The sequence below is a fragment of the Cotesia glomerata genome, linkage group LG4 (genome assembly GCF_020080835.1).
Source record: "Cotesia glomerata isolate CgM1 linkage group LG4, MPM_Cglom_v2.3, whole genome shotgun sequence".
Classification (NCBI taxonomy): Eukaryota; Metazoa; Arthropoda; class Insecta; order Hymenoptera; family Braconidae; genus Cotesia; species Cotesia glomerata.
Window position 1 is genome coordinate 16,813,200 of NC_058161.1, and position 19,961 is coordinate 16,833,160.

The 19,961-nt window shown below is 27.0% G+C and overlaps 3 protein-coding genes across 3 annotated transcripts; 2 read left to right on the plus strand and 1 right to left on the minus strand.

Annotated features, from left to right (window-relative positions):
* Positions 1 to 2,123: 2,123 nt before the first annotated feature.
* On the plus strand, positions 2,124 to 5,167 carry LOC123264251 (ADP-ribosylation factor-like protein 3). The gene is made up of 4 exons (XM_044727445.1): positions 2,124 to 2,435; positions 2,605 to 2,791; positions 4,461 to 4,642; positions 4,900 to 5,167. Exons 1-4 carry the CDS (start codon positions 2,310 to 2,312, stop codon positions 5,110 to 5,112), a joined length of 708 nt encoding a protein of 235 aa, XP_044583380.1. The 5' UTR covers positions 2,124 to 2,309; the 3' UTR covers positions 5,113 to 5,167.
* Positions 5,168 to 10,608: 5,441 nt separating this feature from the next.
* LOC123264246 lies at positions 10,609 to 14,610 on the plus strand. Its single transcript, XM_044727437.1, has 4 exons — positions 10,609 to 11,889; positions 12,870 to 12,905; positions 13,019 to 13,200; positions 14,299 to 14,610. Exons 1-4 carry the CDS (start codon positions 10,911 to 10,913, stop codon positions 14,446 to 14,448), a joined length of 1,347 nt encoding a protein of 448 aa, XP_044583372.1. The 5' UTR covers positions 10,609 to 10,910; the 3' UTR covers positions 14,449 to 14,610.
* Positions 14,611 to 15,026: 416 nt separating this feature from the next.
* LOC123263265 (trypsin-1-like) lies at positions 15,027 to 18,734 on the minus strand. Its single transcript, XM_044725876.1, has 7 exons — positions 18,563 to 18,734; positions 18,429 to 18,474; positions 18,188 to 18,356; positions 16,511 to 16,719; positions 16,250 to 16,443; positions 15,594 to 15,651; positions 15,027 to 15,238 (listed from the first exon to the last, which is right to left on the minus strand). Exons 1-7 carry the CDS (start codon positions 18,641 to 18,643, stop codon positions 15,114 to 15,116), a joined length of 882 nt encoding a protein of 293 aa, XP_044581811.1. The 5' UTR covers positions 18,644 to 18,734; the 3' UTR covers positions 15,027 to 15,113.
* Between the last annotated feature and the right edge of the window lie 1,227 nt (positions 18,735 to 19,961).

Below are 19,961 nucleotides of genomic sequence, written 5' to 3' on the forward strand. Positions count from 1 at the left end.
AAAACTGGTATTTTTAACCTTAAAATACCACGCTTTATTATAAGGCTAGTTTTTTAACAGTGAGAAAACGGTATTCTCATAGTTAAAAAACTTTCGTATTTTAATTATAAGAATATCAGTTTTTCAACCATAAGGAAACATTTCCTTGGTAGAAAAAAACTTTTTTTTTCAGTGTGGTATAACAAATGTTGTTGTTGAAATACCTAAATTACTTTGTTCAAATAACTGATAATTTTACTAGCTAAATTTTCAAAACAATAATTTTCCAAGACAGTAATTAGATTTTGGAGCTCGAAATTGAAATTTGAATTTGAGCTTCAAAAGTTACAAACTTTGCAGTAGGAAATTTTTGAGTGCAGAGTGAACCATATCTAAGATTTTTTAATTGTTAAAATAATAAAAAATTAGGAAAACGGTTGACCTTAAAGGCCATCCCTGTAACTTTCCACTAATTCCATACCTAAGCCCTTAAAATTGCACTTATGACATTTTTGAGCTCTTCAAGATCAAAAAAATAATTTATGTGTTATTTTGAGCTTTTGAGCTCAAAGAGTTATCTGTTCTATGCTTTTGAGCTCTTTGATCCCTTTTTCTTTTATTTTAAACAAAATCGTTTTTACACGCGTGCATAAAAAGAAATGATCGAACTTTAAGGAGATTCGAGCGAATCTAATGTGAAAAATAATTTCCAACTGTGAGCTTTGAAATTAAGTATACGTATAAATAAAGACGTCATTTATCTAATCCAAAACTTTTAAAAAGATTCACCATTTAGTTACTTAGATATTAAATTTCAAAAATCACATTTTTTATCTCCTTATATACGGGCTCTTATGGCGGACAAACTTTAGTCGGGACTTTTATTATTTTTTTTAATATTAACCTCCCAACTTTAACGAATAAAAAACTATACACAAAAAATTTGGATTATCGTAAAATAAAAAAAAAGTTTAATAATAACACATTACCGATATAAGAGGCTGGCTCTTTAGCCTTAATTATAATAATTATAATTAAGTAATAATAATTTTAGGTTGGCAATGGCCTAGTCGGCTCGGTGCCCGCTTTTCGAAAGAGTGGGACCCGGGTTTGATCCCGGCACGCACCAATATTTTCCAGTGATTATAATTAAAAATATATGCGTTACGTTGCCAACCTCTGAAAGTGACAGAGATAGCCGGGCGGCACACGTCTGACTTGGGCGAGCACCCATTTAAGCAACAACTTGAATGGGTGACCACTCTAGTCGGCGTTGGCTGACGTGAGGGATCTCTGCACACTAGAAGAGAGGCCTAATACTCCAGTGGTCGATAAAGAAGAGTTTCTTATCAATCACTGTAGACTTAACCCAGCTCCGACTGTACTAACATGGGTTTTCTTTGTTGTTTTCCCATGTTACTGTTCCAATAGCCGAGTGGTGAGAATCAGGGTAAATGCGGTACAGAAGGCACAAGTCGGTCCACAGCCGCAATATAGAGTGGAGGGATATAAAGTGGAGATATTGTTGATTCCCCAAAAAAGAGTGGGGATATCAGCCTTGCAAAAACCAGATAACGGTATACAAGTAAAACTCAAAAAGATACATTACCGATATAACTTTTAAAATATTTAAAGTTAAATTTTATGTTTTTAACTCGTTTATCGTCAGCTATTTATTCGAATAAAGATTTGGCAACATCGCGTTAACAGCTGAGAAAAAAAAAGGATAGAAATATAGTTATAGAAAGGGAAATATTTAACTCACACACTCATGCTAGTCTCTGTAATGGATATAATCAATCGCGCTGTGCCAAATCTGTTTATTTAATCCGACAAGTAATAAATATGAAAGTCATTTTATTACTTTATTTTATTAAATAAATAAAAATCATCAATTATTAAATTGTTCAAATTATTTTGATTTAAAACAAAGAATTTTGACGAATATTAGGAAGACTGAAAGTAAAAAAAAATTTAAAGATTATTTTGATCCGTAAGTTACGCTCGAACCTCCTTAATAATATCAATTTCTCCCGCTTTTTTCCCGACTTCCGAACTTTTCCGATTATTCTCGAAATCACCGAATCTCATGACCCCACACATGTTTCTTGCGCACGCGCATTTTCGTCATAGAACATAAACATCAGTAAACAGTATTTACTGATGTTTACACAGTAGCAAAATAGAATTTAAACTAATCATAATTTCGTCCTACCTCATACTAATTATTTAAATAAAAATAAATATTTATAACTATAAATTACTTTGACACGCTAATTGCTATCATAGCACCCGATTCGTCCGTCAATTAGTAATAAAAATTAATCGAGATGTTTCGCACCAGCAAGAAAATAATAATATTCGGATGTGCATGCGCCAGTGCATATGTCTTCTATTATTACTGGAAAAAACGCCAATTAAAGTCTATTGACGAAGGATTTGAAGAAGTCGCCAAGGTTTGTTATTTTTTGTCATTACTTTTAGCAATTTTTGTTGGTATTATTAATATTTTTCTCTCAAACCTGAATAGTTTCAACAACATAACCTGTCAGTTTTTAATTGTTGTGACTAAGTTATTTGTTGGTAATTTTTTTTTTTTTTTTTTTTTTTTTTTTTTTTTTATAGATTGATGACAGCAATGAAAGAAGAGTTCTATTACTTGGATTGAACAATGCTGGAAAGAGTTCTGTCATGAACCAAATTGTTTCTATTGAGGACAAAGATAATGTTTACAGTGTTCCGCCGAAAAAAACAGATGGTTTTGCTGTTTATTTATTGAAAAACAAAGATTTTATTTGTAATGTTTGGGAAAGTAAGTTTTTTTTTTTTTTTTTTTTTTTTTTTTTTTTTTTTTTTTTTTAATAATCATCTATGTTATTAAAAGAATAAGCAAAATTTTGTAGCCAATGTATTTATATGATAAAATGGGTTTTTATGGTTAAATTTAGTATCGTTGGGTAAATCTTGACCTGAAGTTGTGCCTTTTCAAGGTTTCATATCATTCTTGCCAATAGTCAATTTATGATTATTTAGGCTGCATTCAAAAATGCTCATTCTCTAGATACTTAATTAAGAAATGACCTTGTATCTTGTGAACTATTGACACTTTTAAAGATATAAGCTCACTCTGATATAACACTCATCAAGACCTTTCATTTGAGTACCCACATCAATTTTTCATATCGACGTTCTAATTACACAGAAAAAAAAATGTTCTTGAATCAAGTATATAATTTTGAAGAACTTCATCTTCTTGATTTGAGTAAAAAAATTCTTAAACTAAGAAATTTTTATTTGTTTTAAGTAAATTTTACTTGATTCAAGAATTTTTCGCCTTGATTCAAAACAATTACCCTCTTCAAAATTATTTTCTTGGTTCAAGAATTTTCCTCTCGAATCAACTTAATTTTTTTTTCAGTGTAGCAAATAACTCCATTTTAAAGAATCTTCTATTTATACGAAAAAAACAATTAGTTCAAAATTTATTATCACTTTAAAAAACCATTTAATATCGTTATTATCTAATAGAGATATAATATTTAGATTTGAATCTTTCAAATAGTTTATAATTCAATTATGGCTACATCAAAATGTTAAAAAATCACCCTCTAAAAAATAAGGAGTTAGACAAATTGCTAATTAGACCGTCGAAATGTTTATATATATTATAATATATATATATCTATATATATATATATATATCAATAATTAAGAACTGACCTTGTATTTTGTGCACGATTGACATTTTTAAAAATATAAGCTCATCCCGATGTTACACTCATCAAGACCTTTCATTTGAGTACCCACATCAATTTTTCATATATTTGTATATATTATATATATGTATATATGAAAAATATATCAAAAATGCATGTGGGTACTCAAATGAAAGCTCTTGATGAGAGTAACATTGGGATGAGCTTATATCTTTAAAACGTCAATAGTTAAAAAAGTACAGTCCAATTTAACAAAAGTTATGATTTAAAATAAAGCAAAATTTTCTGGCTAGTGTATTTATATGATAAAATTGGTTTTAATGGTTAAATTTGGTATCGTTGGAAAGATCTTGACCTGAAGTTGTGCTTTTTCAATGTTTCATATGCTTTTTTTTTTACTCAAAAAAAACTAATTTTGCAAATTAGTTACAAAAATCTGCGCTAGTTTCAAGATGTGTCGACAATCGCTTCTAATTTTTTTTTTTTTTAATTAAAAAAAAGTTTTTTTTTCAAATTTGGCTTATTTTATGTGACTTGATTATGAAATTTTATTGGCTTCCTCGTGAACTTTAGAAGTTGAAAAATAAAATTTTATTTAAAATTTTTAAGTGGTTATCGACCGAAAAATTGTTTTTAAATTAAATTAAGGAATAAAAGAAGAGGACGATCTGCATTCTAAAATAAATTCATAGTTCTAACTTAATATCTTTAAATAAATGAAAAATATGTTTTAATAAATAAATAACTACTGTAAATAAATTTCAGTTGGAGGATCTGACGAAGTAAGAAAACACTGGAATAATTTTCTCCAAGATACTGATGTCCTGATTTTTATGGTCGACGCAAGTGATGCTAATCAACTATCTCAGGCTGTTTTATCTCTCAAAGAAATTTTAGGGGATAGTAGGATGGATAATGTACCTATTTTAGTAATTGCTAATAAACAAGTAAGTTTTATCAATTAGAAAAAAATATTTTTAAAAAAATTCTCAAAATATTTGAAGTAAAAAATAAATTTTTCATTAATTTCCCAGATAAAAATTTTTTTATAATTATTTAGTAAATTTCCTGTGAAAAATTATAAATTTTTTATTACTTAGTCTTAAAAATTAATCAAAAAGATTTTTTTCGTCTAAAATTAAAAAAAATTTTTTTTTAATTTCATAAAAGTCATTGAATTAAAATAATTATTCAATTATTTCAGGACGTTCCAGATGCACTGAAAGCAGATCAAATAAAACGTGCGCTGGATTTGCACAGCATATCACCTCACAAACACAAAGTCGAAGTGATAACCTGCCAAACGATGCCTATTCCAGATTCAGCGAAGAAACCTGGTACCTCTGAATACTCCTACTGTCACCCAAGTATGATGAACGTCAGGAAGAAAATATTCTCCCTCGCCTCGGCGACTTAGACGCTCACATATCAACTTACTTTACTCTAAACTAAATTTATTTATCTAAATAAATTATATATTTTTGTTTATATTTATACGAAGGAAATCAAACGCTAACTGAAGATATCTTTTTTAATTACTTTTGTTCCTCGAGCTGTTCCACTAGAATGTTATTTGAAAGTGAAGAAGAATTTATGATAATAATTACAAAAAAAAAAAAAATAATAAAATAACATTTATGATAAGAAAGTAAATCAGACATCTGATAATATTTTATAATTTATGATTTGAGATATAAAAACGGTAGAAATATAAATAATCTGTATAGGATTATCAGGAAATTTTCTGGTTTTTTTTGCATTTAAAAATTATTAATAAATAAATGTTTTTGAATAATTTTAATTTTATTTTTCTAAAATTTTTATGGGTGGAATTCAAAAGAAATTTTCTTTTTGAGAAATCAGTTTGACGAAAAAAAAGTTTGAATCATCAGATGGTGTCATAAAAAATGTACGAGCCGCATTGGTTGATTAAAAATAGACGAATTATTTGATAAAAGAGAAGGCGAATTTAAAACAAATAAGTTACGAAGAAAATATTTTTATAATGTAAAAAGGAAATTCAAAAAAAAAATTTAATATATTTTGGGAAACTTTGAAAAGTTCTGTGAGAATTTGGGTGTATAAGTTTCTAAGTTTTTTTATAATGAATCAATTGCTGTAATAAATGGTGAAATACTCTTCGTAAATAATGAGTATGTTTTATAAAAAATATTTTAAAATAATTGATAAATCATACGAAAATATATGGAAGATTGATAAAAAAGCGCAAGTTAACGCTTTAACAAACCTCGGCAGGAAATAATATGCAGAAGGGTTATAAACACCTCGGGAACTTCCAAGTGTTTTACAGCTAGCTTTCATCACTTAACTGCTATTTCTCTACCGTTCTGATGATGCTGCTGCTTAATAATCACATCTTGATCAAGCTCTTTGCCAACTTTCTGCTGCTGATGGTCTTCGCACCTTGTAGTTTTGATCCTTTGGTTTTCACTTTCTAGATTTGGACAGAAAACAATTGTTAATATTTATTACTGTGATGTTAAATTTAAGACAGGATTTAATACTTACTTTTTTTTATGCACTCAAATTGAACTTTTTGGGTTATATAGATTTTTTATGGTAAATTTAAGTGTCACTGATAATAAAATTCCGCGAAAATTATTTTTTTAACAATTATTGAAATTTGTAGTATTATAGAATATTATTCGTTTTAATTCATCACTTCCTACTGTTTTTTTTATTAAATTTTTCTTGAATAAAATCAAAATTGAATATTAATAAATTTTCATTTTTTGTTTTTTAAGTTAAAAAGTCATCTTTAAATATTTTTTTTATACTCTAGATTCTTTAAATTATCTTTTGTAATTATATAATAATAATAATAATAATAATAATAATAATAATAATAATAATAATAATAATAATAAAGTTACTCATTATTCTTCGACATTGATAGTTTCTTATGAAATATTAATTTTACAGAATTATAAAATTCTAAATTTTGTTAATAATTCAAAAAACCATCAATCATATTCGAAAAAAAAATTAAAATAATTAACAATGTAAAATCATAATTATCTAATTAAATTAATGAAAAAAAAAAAATTATAATTAAAATTTCTGAGTTTTTATTAAACTAGAAAATTTACTCTACTTTTTTATATTATAATTTTTTAGTTCAATAAAAACTAACAGATCATCAAATCTATTCTAATTTCTTTATCATTATTATTATTATTATTATTATTATTATTATTATTATTATTATTATTATTATTATTGTTATTTTTAATTTTGCTCCATTTTAATTTGGAAATTCGCTGATTTTTATGGACAATAATTATAATCAAATATTTAATTGAACTATTATATAATTATTAAATTATTGTTATTATTATTTCCCAAAAAATAAGTTGATACTTGAAATAGCCGACATTTAATATCTAATTTTATTTTTATAAAATAAAAAAATAAAATCATCGAAAATATTTTTTATAACAATCAAAAAATAAATTTCTTGTATGAATTTATCAAATAAATTTAATCGAAATAAAAAATGAGTAAATTGATCATTTAATTTATAAATAAAGAATAAATAATTAAAAATTAAAAATATCCATCAAATTTTTTCTTGAAAAACAACAAATTTACGTATCTAATATCTGCTATTTTCATACCTCCATCATTTTTGTTTGAAAATTACATGATTTTCCATTAATTTTCACATTTTTTAATAATTTCTTTTATTACTCTAATAAAACTACTAAATGTTTAATAAATAATCAACTGGATCAAATAAAAACTCATTATTTCTGGCAGCAAACGCGCAACGGTGGGTCTAAGATGGTCGCGTTCATATCTACTTACTATTCCGAGTTTCGAGCTGAATTGAGAAGAAGGAAGAAGGATGTCGCGCCATCTTGAGTTCTAGAGACATCGACACAACCTGATTGGTTTAATTTAAACTCTGCGCATGCGCAATCACTACTAAGCAAGCGTTGCTTCTACTGCGCAGTTCGTTTTGCGAGCGGCAAGCAAAGTGCTCAGGAGACAACACACGGTGCCAGCCCGTTCCAAGTCCGAGCGCGCATTCCCGCTTTCGCGACTGCACTCGACAGTTTAACAAATCTCGACACGCCTGCAATTTCAGTGTCTTGAATTCTGAGAACAGTACAAAAGTAGTTGTCGATTATTTCTGCTGTTTTTAAAGTTTAAGTGACAGTTTTTAGTGAATTGTTTTAGTTTTTAGTAAAAATTAGTTTAATAATTTGTTGGAATTAATTATTTTTTAAATTAGGGACAATAAAATAGTCGAACAATTATGAAAATTAAGTTAGCTGACATCTAAAAATTTTTAGTATTTTTTTTTATTGAAAAAATTATCACAGAAAAATAAAAAAAAAATTTCATTTGGAAAAAACTTGAAAAATTATAAGTGTAATTTATGGAAAATATTATTGAGTTCTCATTTAATAATTAAAAAAAAATCAAAAAATTAAATACATCGGCTAACTTTAGTATTATCGAAAAATTCATAGTAAAATGAACAAACATTTAATAATATTTTTAATTTTTACAATTTATTTATTATAAGAAAAATTTAGTTAATAAATTTTACATGTAGAAATTATAAGTGCGAATTTAAAAAAAAAAGGTTTCTTATCGTAATTGATTCGTTTTAGAAGCTTTAATTAAAAACTGTCACATGTATTCTGATTTAAATATCATGGGAAAAATAGATTTTTTTTTTATTTTATGTCGATATAAGTAAAAAATATTCTGAGATCGTAATTTATTGGCAATTTATATCAATATTGAATTTAAATTTTATCCAAGAAAATTTTAATAAAAAAAACAGTAGCAAGTGATGAATTAAAACAAATAATATTCTATTATAATAAAAATTTTAAACATTGATAAAAAAATAATTTTCGCGGAATTTTATTATCAGTGACACTTAAATTTACCATAAAAAATCTATATAACCCAAAAAGTTCAATTTGAGTGCATAAAAAAAAGTAAGTATTAAATCCTGTCTTAAATTTAACATCACAGTAATAAATATTAACAATTGTTTTCTGTCCAAATCTAGAAAGTGAAAACCAACGGATCAAAACTACAAGGTGCGAAGACCATCAGCAGCAGAAAGTTGGCAAAGAGCTTGATCAAGATGTGATTATTAAGCAGCAGCATCATCAGAACGGTAGAGAAATAGCAGTTAAGTGATGAAAGCTAGCTGTAAAACACTTGGAAGTTCCCGAGGTGTTTATTACCCTTCTGCATATTATTTCCTGCCGAGGTTTGTTAAAGCGTTAACTTGCGCTTTTTTATCAATCTTCCATATATTTTCGTATGATTTATCAATTATTTTAAATTATTTTTTATAAAACATACTCATTATTTACGAAGAGTATTTCACCATTTATTACAGCAATTGATTCATTATAAAAAAACTTAGAAACTTATACTCCCAAATTCTCACAGAACTTTTCAAAGTTTCCCAAAATATATTAAATTTTTTTTTTGAATTTCCTTTTTACATTATAAAAATATTTTCTTCGTAACTTATTTGTTTTAAATTCGCCTTCTCTTTTATCAAATAATTCGTCTATTTTTAATCAACCAATGCGGCTCGTACATTTTTTATGACACCATCTGATGATTCAAACTTTTTTTTCGTCAAACTGATTTCTCAAAAAGAAAATTTCTTTTGAATTCCACCCATAAAAATTTTAGAAAAATAAAATTAAAATTATTCTATTAATGATATATACTCGTCTCTCCATGAAGTATCAATTTTTAATTGACAATCACATGGCTGTATTATTCTGTTCTTTGTTTATGAATTAATAAAAATACATATTGTCTTTTGGAACGTCGCACCCGTATAAAAATCATCTGATATCATGATGAGGTTCATTATGAATATCATAATGAATCTCATATGATATCATATTTTGACACAAATATGAGATTCATTTAAAAGCCTTATTAATACACATTTGATACTCGTAATAAGTAAAATATTTATGGGAACAGATTTTTTTTTTAATTAGATTATAAAATTTTTATTTTTCTTGTTGGAGAAAGAAAATTTCTAGTCATTAGATTATGAAATCATTACGATATTAACATGAATTCATAATAAAGTGGTCATATCTGCATAAAATCATAATGATATTGTTAGCGTTTTTAAATCATCGTGATGTAAAATTATTGAGTCATAACTATATGTATACAGGAAATAATGCAAATTACTTAAATTAAAGAAATTTTTAGGAGGATTTAAATTGTTTACAAAATAAACAATAATAATCTTAAGACGAAAAAATTTTGTCAGTCAAAAAGTTTTTTTAAACTTAGTGTTTTTCTAAATATTCTTCTAAGTTAAGAAAACCAAGAAAGAAAGTAAAGTACTTCAACAGTATATTGCATGATAAAAATACTGTTTTTTTCAATTATTATACTTTTCCTCTGATTAATAGAAAAAATGAAAATTTTACTAATCTACTTAAAAAAAATTCGTTCACATAAGTATTTTACTTATTACAGGTTTCAAATGAATAATATGGCTTTTATATGAATCTCATATTTGTGTCAAAATATGAAATTCACTATGATATTCATAATGAACCTCATCATGATATCAGAAGATTTTTACACGAGCAATTACAACCCAAGCGGCACAAATTTTTTTTTGTTAATGTTTTGTTGAATTTAAGTTGACGATTATTAATCTTTTAACTTCTTGTTGAGTGAAATCTATCAAAAAGTCAACATTTTTTTTTGTGACGCTTGGAAACTAGTATTCTTTCTGTTATTATTAGAACTGTATCTGCCATCTGTTAGGTATTCCTTGAAACTTTTTCATTCTACATTACCTTTTGGCTGTACATCGATGCGCGATCATCACTTTTCTAATTTCTTAATTACCAACACTTCAATTTCCTTACCGTCCAAGCAAGTGCGTCACTCCTATTAGTGATCACCAAACCTAGAAACATTAATATTTATTTTATTTATTCACCGGTTGATCAGCAAACAAAAAATCAAACGACCATAAAAGCTACAATTAAATATCAAAATTCACCACAATGTTATTCTAATTATCAACCTTTTGCGACGAATTATTACCAGCAAGAGTGAAGTGTCAAGTGTAACCAATAATGTAAACCCAGAAAAGTCTGACTTCAACCTAAGTATTCATATTATTAATTCTAAATAAATTATAGATTACAAAAGAATTAACCTAAAATGTTGAAGATAATCTACGGACTGTTGCTAATTTATTTGCTCACCACTGAAGCCTCGATAGTTGCAGACAAAAACATCGCCAGCAGTAGCAGCAACAGCAGCAACAACAGCATCTCCAGCAGTACTAGCAAGAGCACCACGGACCAGTCCTCTATTCTGTCTCAGCTGACCGGGGACCAGAATGTCTGTCCAGTGTCGTCAGCGATCAAGACCTCCAAGTTCACCCAGGTCTGTGGAAACCTGACGCTGCCCACTGAGACAATTGTCACCAGCCAGAACATCAACCAGTTCTTGTGCTCGGCGGTCTGGCACAAAGCCGTCAAGCTCTGCAACTTCACTAAGACCAAGTCTCCGAATCTTACAGAGCTTGATGCCAAGGTAGGAAATTTCCTGGGCCAGGACCCGGACTTTGAAATTTTCGGGAAGGTCTGCAAGCACTGGAGGACCAATGAGACTTTCAGGTACGAAAAAACCCAGAAGTTTGTTGATGATTTGTCCGTAGTCCTGAAGAAGGACAAGACTTGCATGGACCTGTGTGTGGAAAAGGACAGGCTCAAAGGCTTGTGTGTCTTGATTTACTTTATGGACCAAGCTGTTGATGATCTGCTGGTGGCTAGTTCTGAAAAGGTTCAGAATGAGAAAAAAGAGAAGGTCCAGGTGCAGGAGAAAAAGGTAGAAGAGAAGCAGGTCCAGGTGGAGCAGAAGAAGGAGCAAGTGAAGGAAGCTGAGAAAGCTAAGGAAAAGGTTGAGGTTCAGGATAAGAAGGTTGATGCTGGGAAGCTTGGAGATAAGAAAGAGGTCAAGGTGGACGATAAGACTCCTCCGATCAGCGAAGGCAAAGGGGAGAAACTAGAGAAAGTTGAGGGTGATGGTGATAAACTTTTGGGGGATGAAGGTGATGGTGTAGTGGATAATCCTATCCCTACTGGTAATGAAGAAGCTTTTCCTTCGGAAATTAATGGCAATCTTATTGCTACAGGTTTGTAGTTTGTTAAAAATTTTTTTTTTAATTGGAATTTTCAATTTTTATTATTATATTTATTTGTATTTTTTATCATAATTTTTTATTTATTTATTTATTTAAATAAACAAACCCAACAGCTTAAGCCATTAACATGGCTAATAATTACAATAGTTAGTATATAAAAAATTAATAATGTATAACAAGATGACTTATAAATAGTACACAAATTTAATAGTTAAATTGCTAAATGAATAGACTATTGATGTGTTAGTAATTGCAACCCAAGGAAATAATAGTAATTAATAAAAACAAAAAGATAAATTATAATAATAATAATTATAACAATTGCAATCATAACAATTTATTTGGAGTTTAAAATTTTTTAATTGAATTTAATGATTCTGGGTTGAATACAAAATTATTAGTTAATTTTTATAATAAAATTTTGTATTATTTTAGTTTTGAATTATTAACTTTTTATTAATACTAGAAATTTCAATAGCGCGCTACGCGCGCGCCTAAATTTTAACCAATAATGAGTCGTGGCCCGTCTTTTGCGAGTTTCGACCTTTGACTAACTTCAAGACTATCATGTATTTTAATTTAGAGGATTATTTTTAATTTTTGGTTTGAATTTAATAATTTTGAGTTAAATTCAAAATTATCAGTTTTTATAATAAATTTTTGTATTATTTTAAAATTTTGATCCACTTGAAAATTTTTCATTAATATTATTTTCAATTTTTTATTTTAAAAATTATTTTTTTTTGATACTTGATTAAATATAAATATTAAATTTTTACTTCAAATTTGTTGATTTTTAATTTAAAATTTAATTTATCATTAATTTTGAATTTTTAAAGTAAAATATTTTTGTTTTCAATTTTTAATTATTAATATAAAAATAATTTTATATTTTCTATAAAATAATTCATTTAAAAATGAATTTTTAATAAATTTCTTAATATTTTCTAAGCTTAAATTTTATTTTTCAGATCCAGACACTGGAAATGACGACGGAGATGATATAGGTAAATAAAATCTCTATAACTTACCAAAAAATTCAAATTTTCTAATAAAATTTTTACTAAACCTTCAATTCTTAATTTAATATAATTTTTTATAGAAAAATATTTTTTTCCAGACGTAGAAGTTCCAGTAAAAAGCCCCGGAACACAAGAAGAAGAGACGATAAAAGAAGATGTAGTACCGAGATTAAGTAATATGCCCAAGGAAGACGATGACTCACATTTCTTCGGGTACTTTTCAATATTAGGACTCATTTGTGCTATGGGTGGATGTGTGCTTTATCATCATAAGCAAAAGGTAATTTTCAATTAAATTCAATGTCAATTAGTTGGAAAAAAAAAAAAAAAAAAAAAAAGATTTTTTTTTTTATTTCTTTGATTTTTATTTAAAGAAGAAATCAATTTCTACATAATCTAAAAAAAAAAAGTGAAAGTTGATTAATTTTGAATCTTTTAATTTTGTGAAATAAATTTTAGCTTTAAAAAATTGAAAAAAACTTTTCAACAAACTAAATCAAAAGTAAAAAATAAGAATGAAGTATTTATAAAAAAAAAAATTGATTTTTTTATAAAAAAAAAGTATGGGGTGCTTAATAAAATTTTTTAAAAGTGGAATTATTCCAAAAATAAGTAAAGAATGCACCTAACACTTTTTTTTTACAACAAAATCAATTTTTTTAAATCTTTTAATTCTTATTTTATAATTTTTGGTTTAGTTTACTGTTGAAACATTTGTTCAGTCTTTTAAAAATAATTTAATTAAAAAATTTTTTTGTATTTAATTAAAAATTAGGAGCGTTAGATTGTGATATTTTACATAATTAAAATTAGAGCCGTATTTCGATACTGCCATTTTAATACATCGTATCCCACAAAATTTGACAAATTGACTTTTTTTGAAAAAATGGAATTATAACAATATTATGCAAGTCATATTAAAAATTTTAAGGTCAAATAGTTTAATAACTATTTTTAAATAAATATTTTCATCTGTCGAATCCCATATAACCAATGTTAAAAATGAATCGTTTTTACCGTCTGCTGTAAAATTTTCTTAATGTTGGGATACGACGTATTAGAATGGCAGTATTGAATCTACTGTAATTATATGGATGATTTATTTTTGAGCTGTAAAATTATTCGATTTTCTTGTCTCTAAATTAAAATTATTTAAATCGAGTTAAATTTATTTAAATCACGAAAATTTGTTAGCTCAAGAATTTTTCTATTTAAGACAAGATGAAGTTTTTAAAAATTATTTCTTTGGATGAAGAATTTTTTTGTCGAGTCAATTTTTTTTTCAGTTTAAAGAAATACAGATCGAGTTAAAAATAAAATTTAAAAATAATTTTTTATTTAATAAAATTTATTGACCAAAGTAATGGATAAATTTCAGGTCCTGGCGATTTTATTAGAAGGAAGAAGATCGCGGGGAGGTAGAGGAAGAAGGCGACCAAGTACCGCGAATTACCGTAAGCTTGACTGCACTCTAGAAGAAGCTGTCACCTCGCAATGCAGCTCAAACGCCACCAATGTTATTTATTAATTATTGCAACAACTCATTAAAAAATTATTATAAATTTTTCAATTTTATTTTTTCGCTGAAATTATTTCCACGTTTGAGCACTTAGTGTTTAATGCGCAATTAAAAAAAATAAATTATACTAAAAATTAGCAGACATTTAAAATTTTTAAATTATTTGACAATCTTTTTTTTTTGTTTTTTTTTAATTTTTGATATGAAATTTTTTTTTTTATTTTCTTCCATAATTTGATTTGTTAAAAATAAAAAATTATATGTCTGTTAATTTCAGTTTTATTAATTATAAATTATAATTAAAAGTGTCTTGTATTTACAAAAATATTTGAATATATTTTATCTTTTTTATCTTAAATTAATAAATCTGTAAATACTTTAAATATTTCTGTAAACGAATTAATTAGATTGATAATTATAAGTGTGTAAAAATAAAATACTTTTTGCGATAAGAGAAAAGTATTGTTAACTATAAATATAAGATTACTTTCAAAGTCGATTTACTTTTAATCGATTTTTATTTATCGCCTCATAAAAATTGTACAGCCGTTTAATTTTAAAAATTAATCAATCATTTTCCATTCTTTATTTATAGTTATGAGTTTTGATAATAATTCATTTATTATTTTTAAAATTCAATCATTTTTTTTTTAGGTTTTTACATTTATTAGTTTTTATCTATTTAAACAGTAAACTGCATCTTTCGTATGACTTCTCAGCCATATCAAGTAGTCTGTTATTTTAACATACACACCGGGTACACCTGGTTGCGCGCATCCTATTCCCCAGGATACGATTCCTATTAAAAAAAAAATTTTTATTACAATTTTTTCATAAAGAATTTTCATTGAAAAATATTTATAGAGATCTTATATTCAAATTTTTTCATCTAAAATTTTTTTATAAAAATCTTATCAAATTTTTTCTTCAAAAATTTTTAATAGAATATTTTTGTCAATAATTTTATCATAAAGTATTTTTATTCAAATTTTTGATTAAAATATTTGCATAAAAATCTCAAATTTTTTCATAAAAATTTCACCAAATTTATTCATCAAAAGTTTTTATCAGAATATTTTTGTTAAGCATTTTTTATAAAAATCAAATAGTCAAATATTTTTATCAAAATATTTTCTTAAACAAAAAATAATTACCAATAAGTTCATATCTTCCATTGGCTCTCTCATACAGCAACGGACCGCCACTATCACCCTTAAAAACCAAATTTTCATTTTCATTTTATTTTTGCAATACACATATATTTAAAATTAATTTACAAACTAAAAAAAGTAAATATCAATCAGAAATATATTTTCAAAGTCATTGAGACCCTTTTTTTCAAAATCATTAAAATTTTATGTTTTTATAAACAATTAAAGGCTAAAATTTCTATCGAAAATCGGTTGTATTGTTTGTCAAACGCCATTTTGTCGGAAGTATATATCTTCATAACTGCGACCATTAATCTCTATATAATATTTTTTATATAGACGGAATTTTTTTTTACATTCATTTTTGTATTAATTAATTGAAGAGTTTCTTCAGATGCAAAGAAAAAAAATTTACTTGAATCAAGTAAATAATTTTGAAGAACTTCATCTTCTTGATTTGAGGAGAAAAATTCTTAAACTAAGAAATTTTTCTTGGCCTAAGTAAATTTTATTTGATTAAAGAATTTTTCGTCTTGATTCAAGACTGAAACTTTTCAAAATTATTTTCTTGGTTCAAAAATTTTTCTCTTGATTCAATTTAATTTTTTTTCTGCATGAAATCATCAAAAACTAACCTAGAAAATATAAAACAAATTTACCTGACAAGCATCGGTATTGTCATTGTAAGCGCAGAGCATAGATGTTGTCAGGTGATCGCCAAAAGAAGTGTTGGTGCAAATGTCAAAGGGCATAACTTTGAGAGTCGCTTGTCTCAAGTATCGTGAAGCTCCACCATTTACTGTAACGCGCCCCCAACCGGCAACTTTAACCAAGTGCCCAGAGTAGTCGGATCCTGATTAATTATTAATAATTAATACTCAATGTTTTAATTTTTATTTAGTTTAAATTGAAGTCGGTACCTCCCATCGGAAGACATATAGGCTGGATTGTATCGCTAAAACGTACAGGACGAAGAAGTTCTAGTAGCGCGATGTCGTTAGTGTCGTGCAAGTAATCGCTTTCGAAGTCTTCATGGAGAATTACACGCTCGATCGGTATCACGTAGCCCTCGGAAGCCGATTTTAGATCGTGCATTCCCAAACCGACGTCCAAACCTCGGTGGTCGATCCTTGGAAAAAGTTTAAATTGAAATTCTGGGTTAAAATTGGGGATACAAAAAGCGGGAGCAAGGAAATTTATATCGCAATTTTTGGGTTTGGGATTGAAGATAAAACACAGAAAAAAAAGTTCACTTGAACCAAGAAAATATTTTTCTTCCTAATTATTTTGTTGAGCGAAAAAAAAATTTTTTTTTGACACAAGAAATTTAACTTATTCCAACTAAATTAATTCTCTCGTTTTAAGAAATACGTATGTTGATCCAAGAAAATTTATTTGTCAAGAAAATCTTCTTGTTTTGAGAAAGTTCAGCCTCTTGCTCCAAAAAATTTAGTTCTTGATAGAAGTAAATTTTCTTGTCTTGAGAAAATTTTTCTCTTGCTCCAAAAAATTAAATATAAAGATAGAAGTAAATTTTCATTAATATTTTTATTGATTAAAATGGGAAGATTAAATAATATTGAATCATTTTTTTTCATTCAATATGTATAATTGCACGCTAAAATAATATAAAATGGGTATCAAATATTCAAGAGAAAAATTTTCTCAAGGTGAGAAAATTTTTTTCTCAGCTGAAGTAAGTGGCGCTGCTTCCCTAAAGTATCTAAAAATCTTGATCAAATATAAAAATTTATTGTATCAAGTATTTATGATAATTTGAATTAAGAAAAAATTACTTCCACCAGGAATAGAATTTCAAGAAAAATTTTTACTTCGACCAACACAACTTTGGTCTTTTTTCAGGCACTCGAAAATTTTCTTAAGCCAAAAATTTCGTTCTCCAAACAAGAAATTTTTCTTTCTGTGGAGAAAATTGATGAGAATTTTTTTGTAGAATATTTTATTCTCTACAAGAAAAGTTTTTTTTCACAAAAGATGTTTTTGTAATTCTAACTATAAAGCCAAAATTTTAAGGACGTGGCTAAAGGTACGGCTCACTGGGACATACGGAGGGTGAAAAGTGGGACTTTATCTCATCGGTGTGTGGGAAATCACTACTTTTCACTCTCCGTATGTCCCAGTGAGCCGTACCTTTAGCCATTCTGAAATTTTAATTTAAAATATCTGAATACCCAATCGCTTATAATAAAAATTTGAACTCGAAATTTGGAGTCGAAAATTAAAAATACAAAAAAGTCATAAGAGACATTTTTAATAGAAAATTTAATTCTCTATCGAAAAAATTCTTAACCATTTCCCCACATTTTCAATCTCTGCATGAGAAAGAATTTCAATTTGAAGCTTATTGCCAATTGTTTATTTATTGTTAAAATTTTGAGTCAAATATTGAGAATAAAATAAATAATAAAAACTTATTTTATAGATAATTTGATTTTCTACAAAAAAAGTCCTTAGCAATTTTCTTGTAACTCTATAATCTTTTTGTCACAATTTTAAAGCATGCACATTTTTTATCACGACTTGTAGACAAAAAAAATTGTCAAAAATGAAACAGACCTAGTTAATTCCCTTATTACCATTTAATACAATGACCAGCTGTCAGAACATATCGATCATTAATCAGAGCACCACCACAATGAAGAGCGCCTTTATAAAAAATCGCCGCGATCCACGGAAACATGTGTGGAACCGTGATAGAACCTCCAACTATTCTGTTCGATAATCCTTCACCTGACCAACCGCATTCTGCACAATTTATAGAGAAAAAAATTATTTTAAAGTCGATAATAAATAAAAACATAAAAATCGAACAATTACCACAATTGGGATTAACTTTCGGATAAGTTTTCCGACACGAAATTTCCTATAAAAAAATCAAACAAATTAACAGAACATTGAAAGACCAATACGAACAAGGGAATGTGATACGTCAATTACTCTACTCAACCAACGTCAATCATTAGAACGAATCCCGCGAGAAATAAAATTCTTGTTATATCGCCGAGACAACAATTAAGCATCCTTAATTTCATTGCAAGTGATTGATAAATTATTTATTATTAATTATTAATATAAAAATTAGCAAACGGCTGATCACAACACGGTGGTAAAACTGAATCAGGATAGAAGCTCTGAAATATTCTATCGATTAATATTCAATTATTTTTATTGCTGTTTGTTACTCAATTAAATTTTATCATAACGAATTAAACTTTATCGATTCAATTTAAACGATATTGAGTTTAAGTTTGTGATAAACTTTTGGTCAAAGGAAGAGTTATTGTTATAAGATGTGTTATGTACGCAGAAAGAAAAATAAATTGGTTCAAAAAAATATTTTTCTTCAAAATTTCCGTCTTGTTTTGGAATATTGCATACTTTTCAACGTTTTGTCACATTAAATCGTATCTGACGATAATATTATACATAAAAATGATATAAAAAGCACATTTTCGAAAAGAAAAATGATGTTTCAATTTATTAAATTTTTTTTTTACATCAATTAATCGATATTTTGACATAAAAAAGTGGTTTTAATGGCTGGTGTGGATTTTTAAAGTTTTTATAGAGGAGCAAATACGATAACTTTTCAAATTATATATCTTTCAACTCAATCTATTTTTTAATCTCCTCATCTATCTTATGGAAAGCTACGGATTGAAAATTACAGCTTATTAATATTATTTTATTTATTTTTTTTGTTCAAATTTAATAAAATAGAAAAAATTAAAAAATTAAAAACCTCGGCTAATTTTATTATTACACTGAAAAAAAAAAAATTAGGAAAACGGTTGACCCTGAGGCCATCCCTGCAACTTCCCGCTATTTTCGTAATTAAGCGCTCAAAATTGCACTTATTACGTTTTTGAGCTCTTAGAGCTCATATATATAATTTTCGTGTAGTTTTGAGCTCTCCGAGCTCAAAAGTCTGATAGAAGTTTAATAAAAAAATATTTTTTGAATTTTCTAACCGCAATAACTTTTGAATGAATATACCGATTTTCACGCGGTTGGCGGCATTCGACGCAGTTTTTCAAATTCTAGGAAATACTTTTGAACAGAAATTTATCAGACCGGAAATTTCGGTGTAATTTGAAAAAAACACTTTTTTTCGATTTTTTTCGTCAACGATAACTCACGAACGAATCATCCGATTTTGACCGGCTTGGTAGCGATCGACGTGGTTTTTCGATGTTAAAAGCTGATTAGTTTTTGGGATTGATCAGTCGAGCCGTTTAAAAGTTATTAAAAAAAAAACCACATTTGAAAAATTTTTTTTTGTAGTTTTTTTTATATTTCCAAAATCTACCGGTCCGAATCGGTCCAAATTATATTCAAAATCTAAGTTCA

Bases quoted from the DNA above. Each gene is read 5' to 3' on its own strand.
- LOC123264251 (XM_044727445.1), top strand. From the start codon at position 2,310: ATGTTTCGCACCAGCAAGAAAATAATAATATTCGGATGTGCATGCGCC. The intron at 2,436-2,604 runs GTTTGTTATTTT...TTTTTTTTATAG, and splicing joins GATTTGAAGAAGTCGCCAAG to ATTGATGACAGCAATGAAAG. The intron at 2,792-4,460 runs GTAAGTTTTTTT...AATAAATTTCAG, and splicing joins TATTTGTAATGTTTGGGAAA to TTGGAGGATCTGACGAAGTA.
- LOC123264246 (XM_044727437.1), top strand. From the start codon at position 10,911: ATGTTGAAGATAATCTACGGACTGTTGCTAATTTATTTGCTCACCACT. The intron at 12,906-13,018 runs GTAAATAAAATC...ATTTTTTTCCAG, and splicing joins TGACGACGGAGATGATATAG to ACGTAGAAGTTCCAGTAAAA. The intron at 13,201-14,298 runs GTAATTTTCAAT...GATAAATTTCAG, and splicing joins TTTATCATCATAAGCAAAAG to GTCCTGGCGATTTTATTAGA.
- LOC123263265 (XM_044725876.1), bottom strand. From the start codon at position 18,643: ATGAAATTAAGGATGCTTAATTGTTGTCTCGGCGATATAACAAGAATT. The intron at 18,357-18,428 runs GTAATTGTTCGA...TAAATTGTGCAG, and splicing joins GAAAGTTAATCCCAATTGTG to AATGCGGTTGGTCAGGTGAA. The intron at 15,652-16,249 runs GTAAATTTGTTT...TTGGTTTTTAAG, and splicing joins ACAATACCGATGCTTGTCAG to GGTGATAGTGGCGGTCCGTT.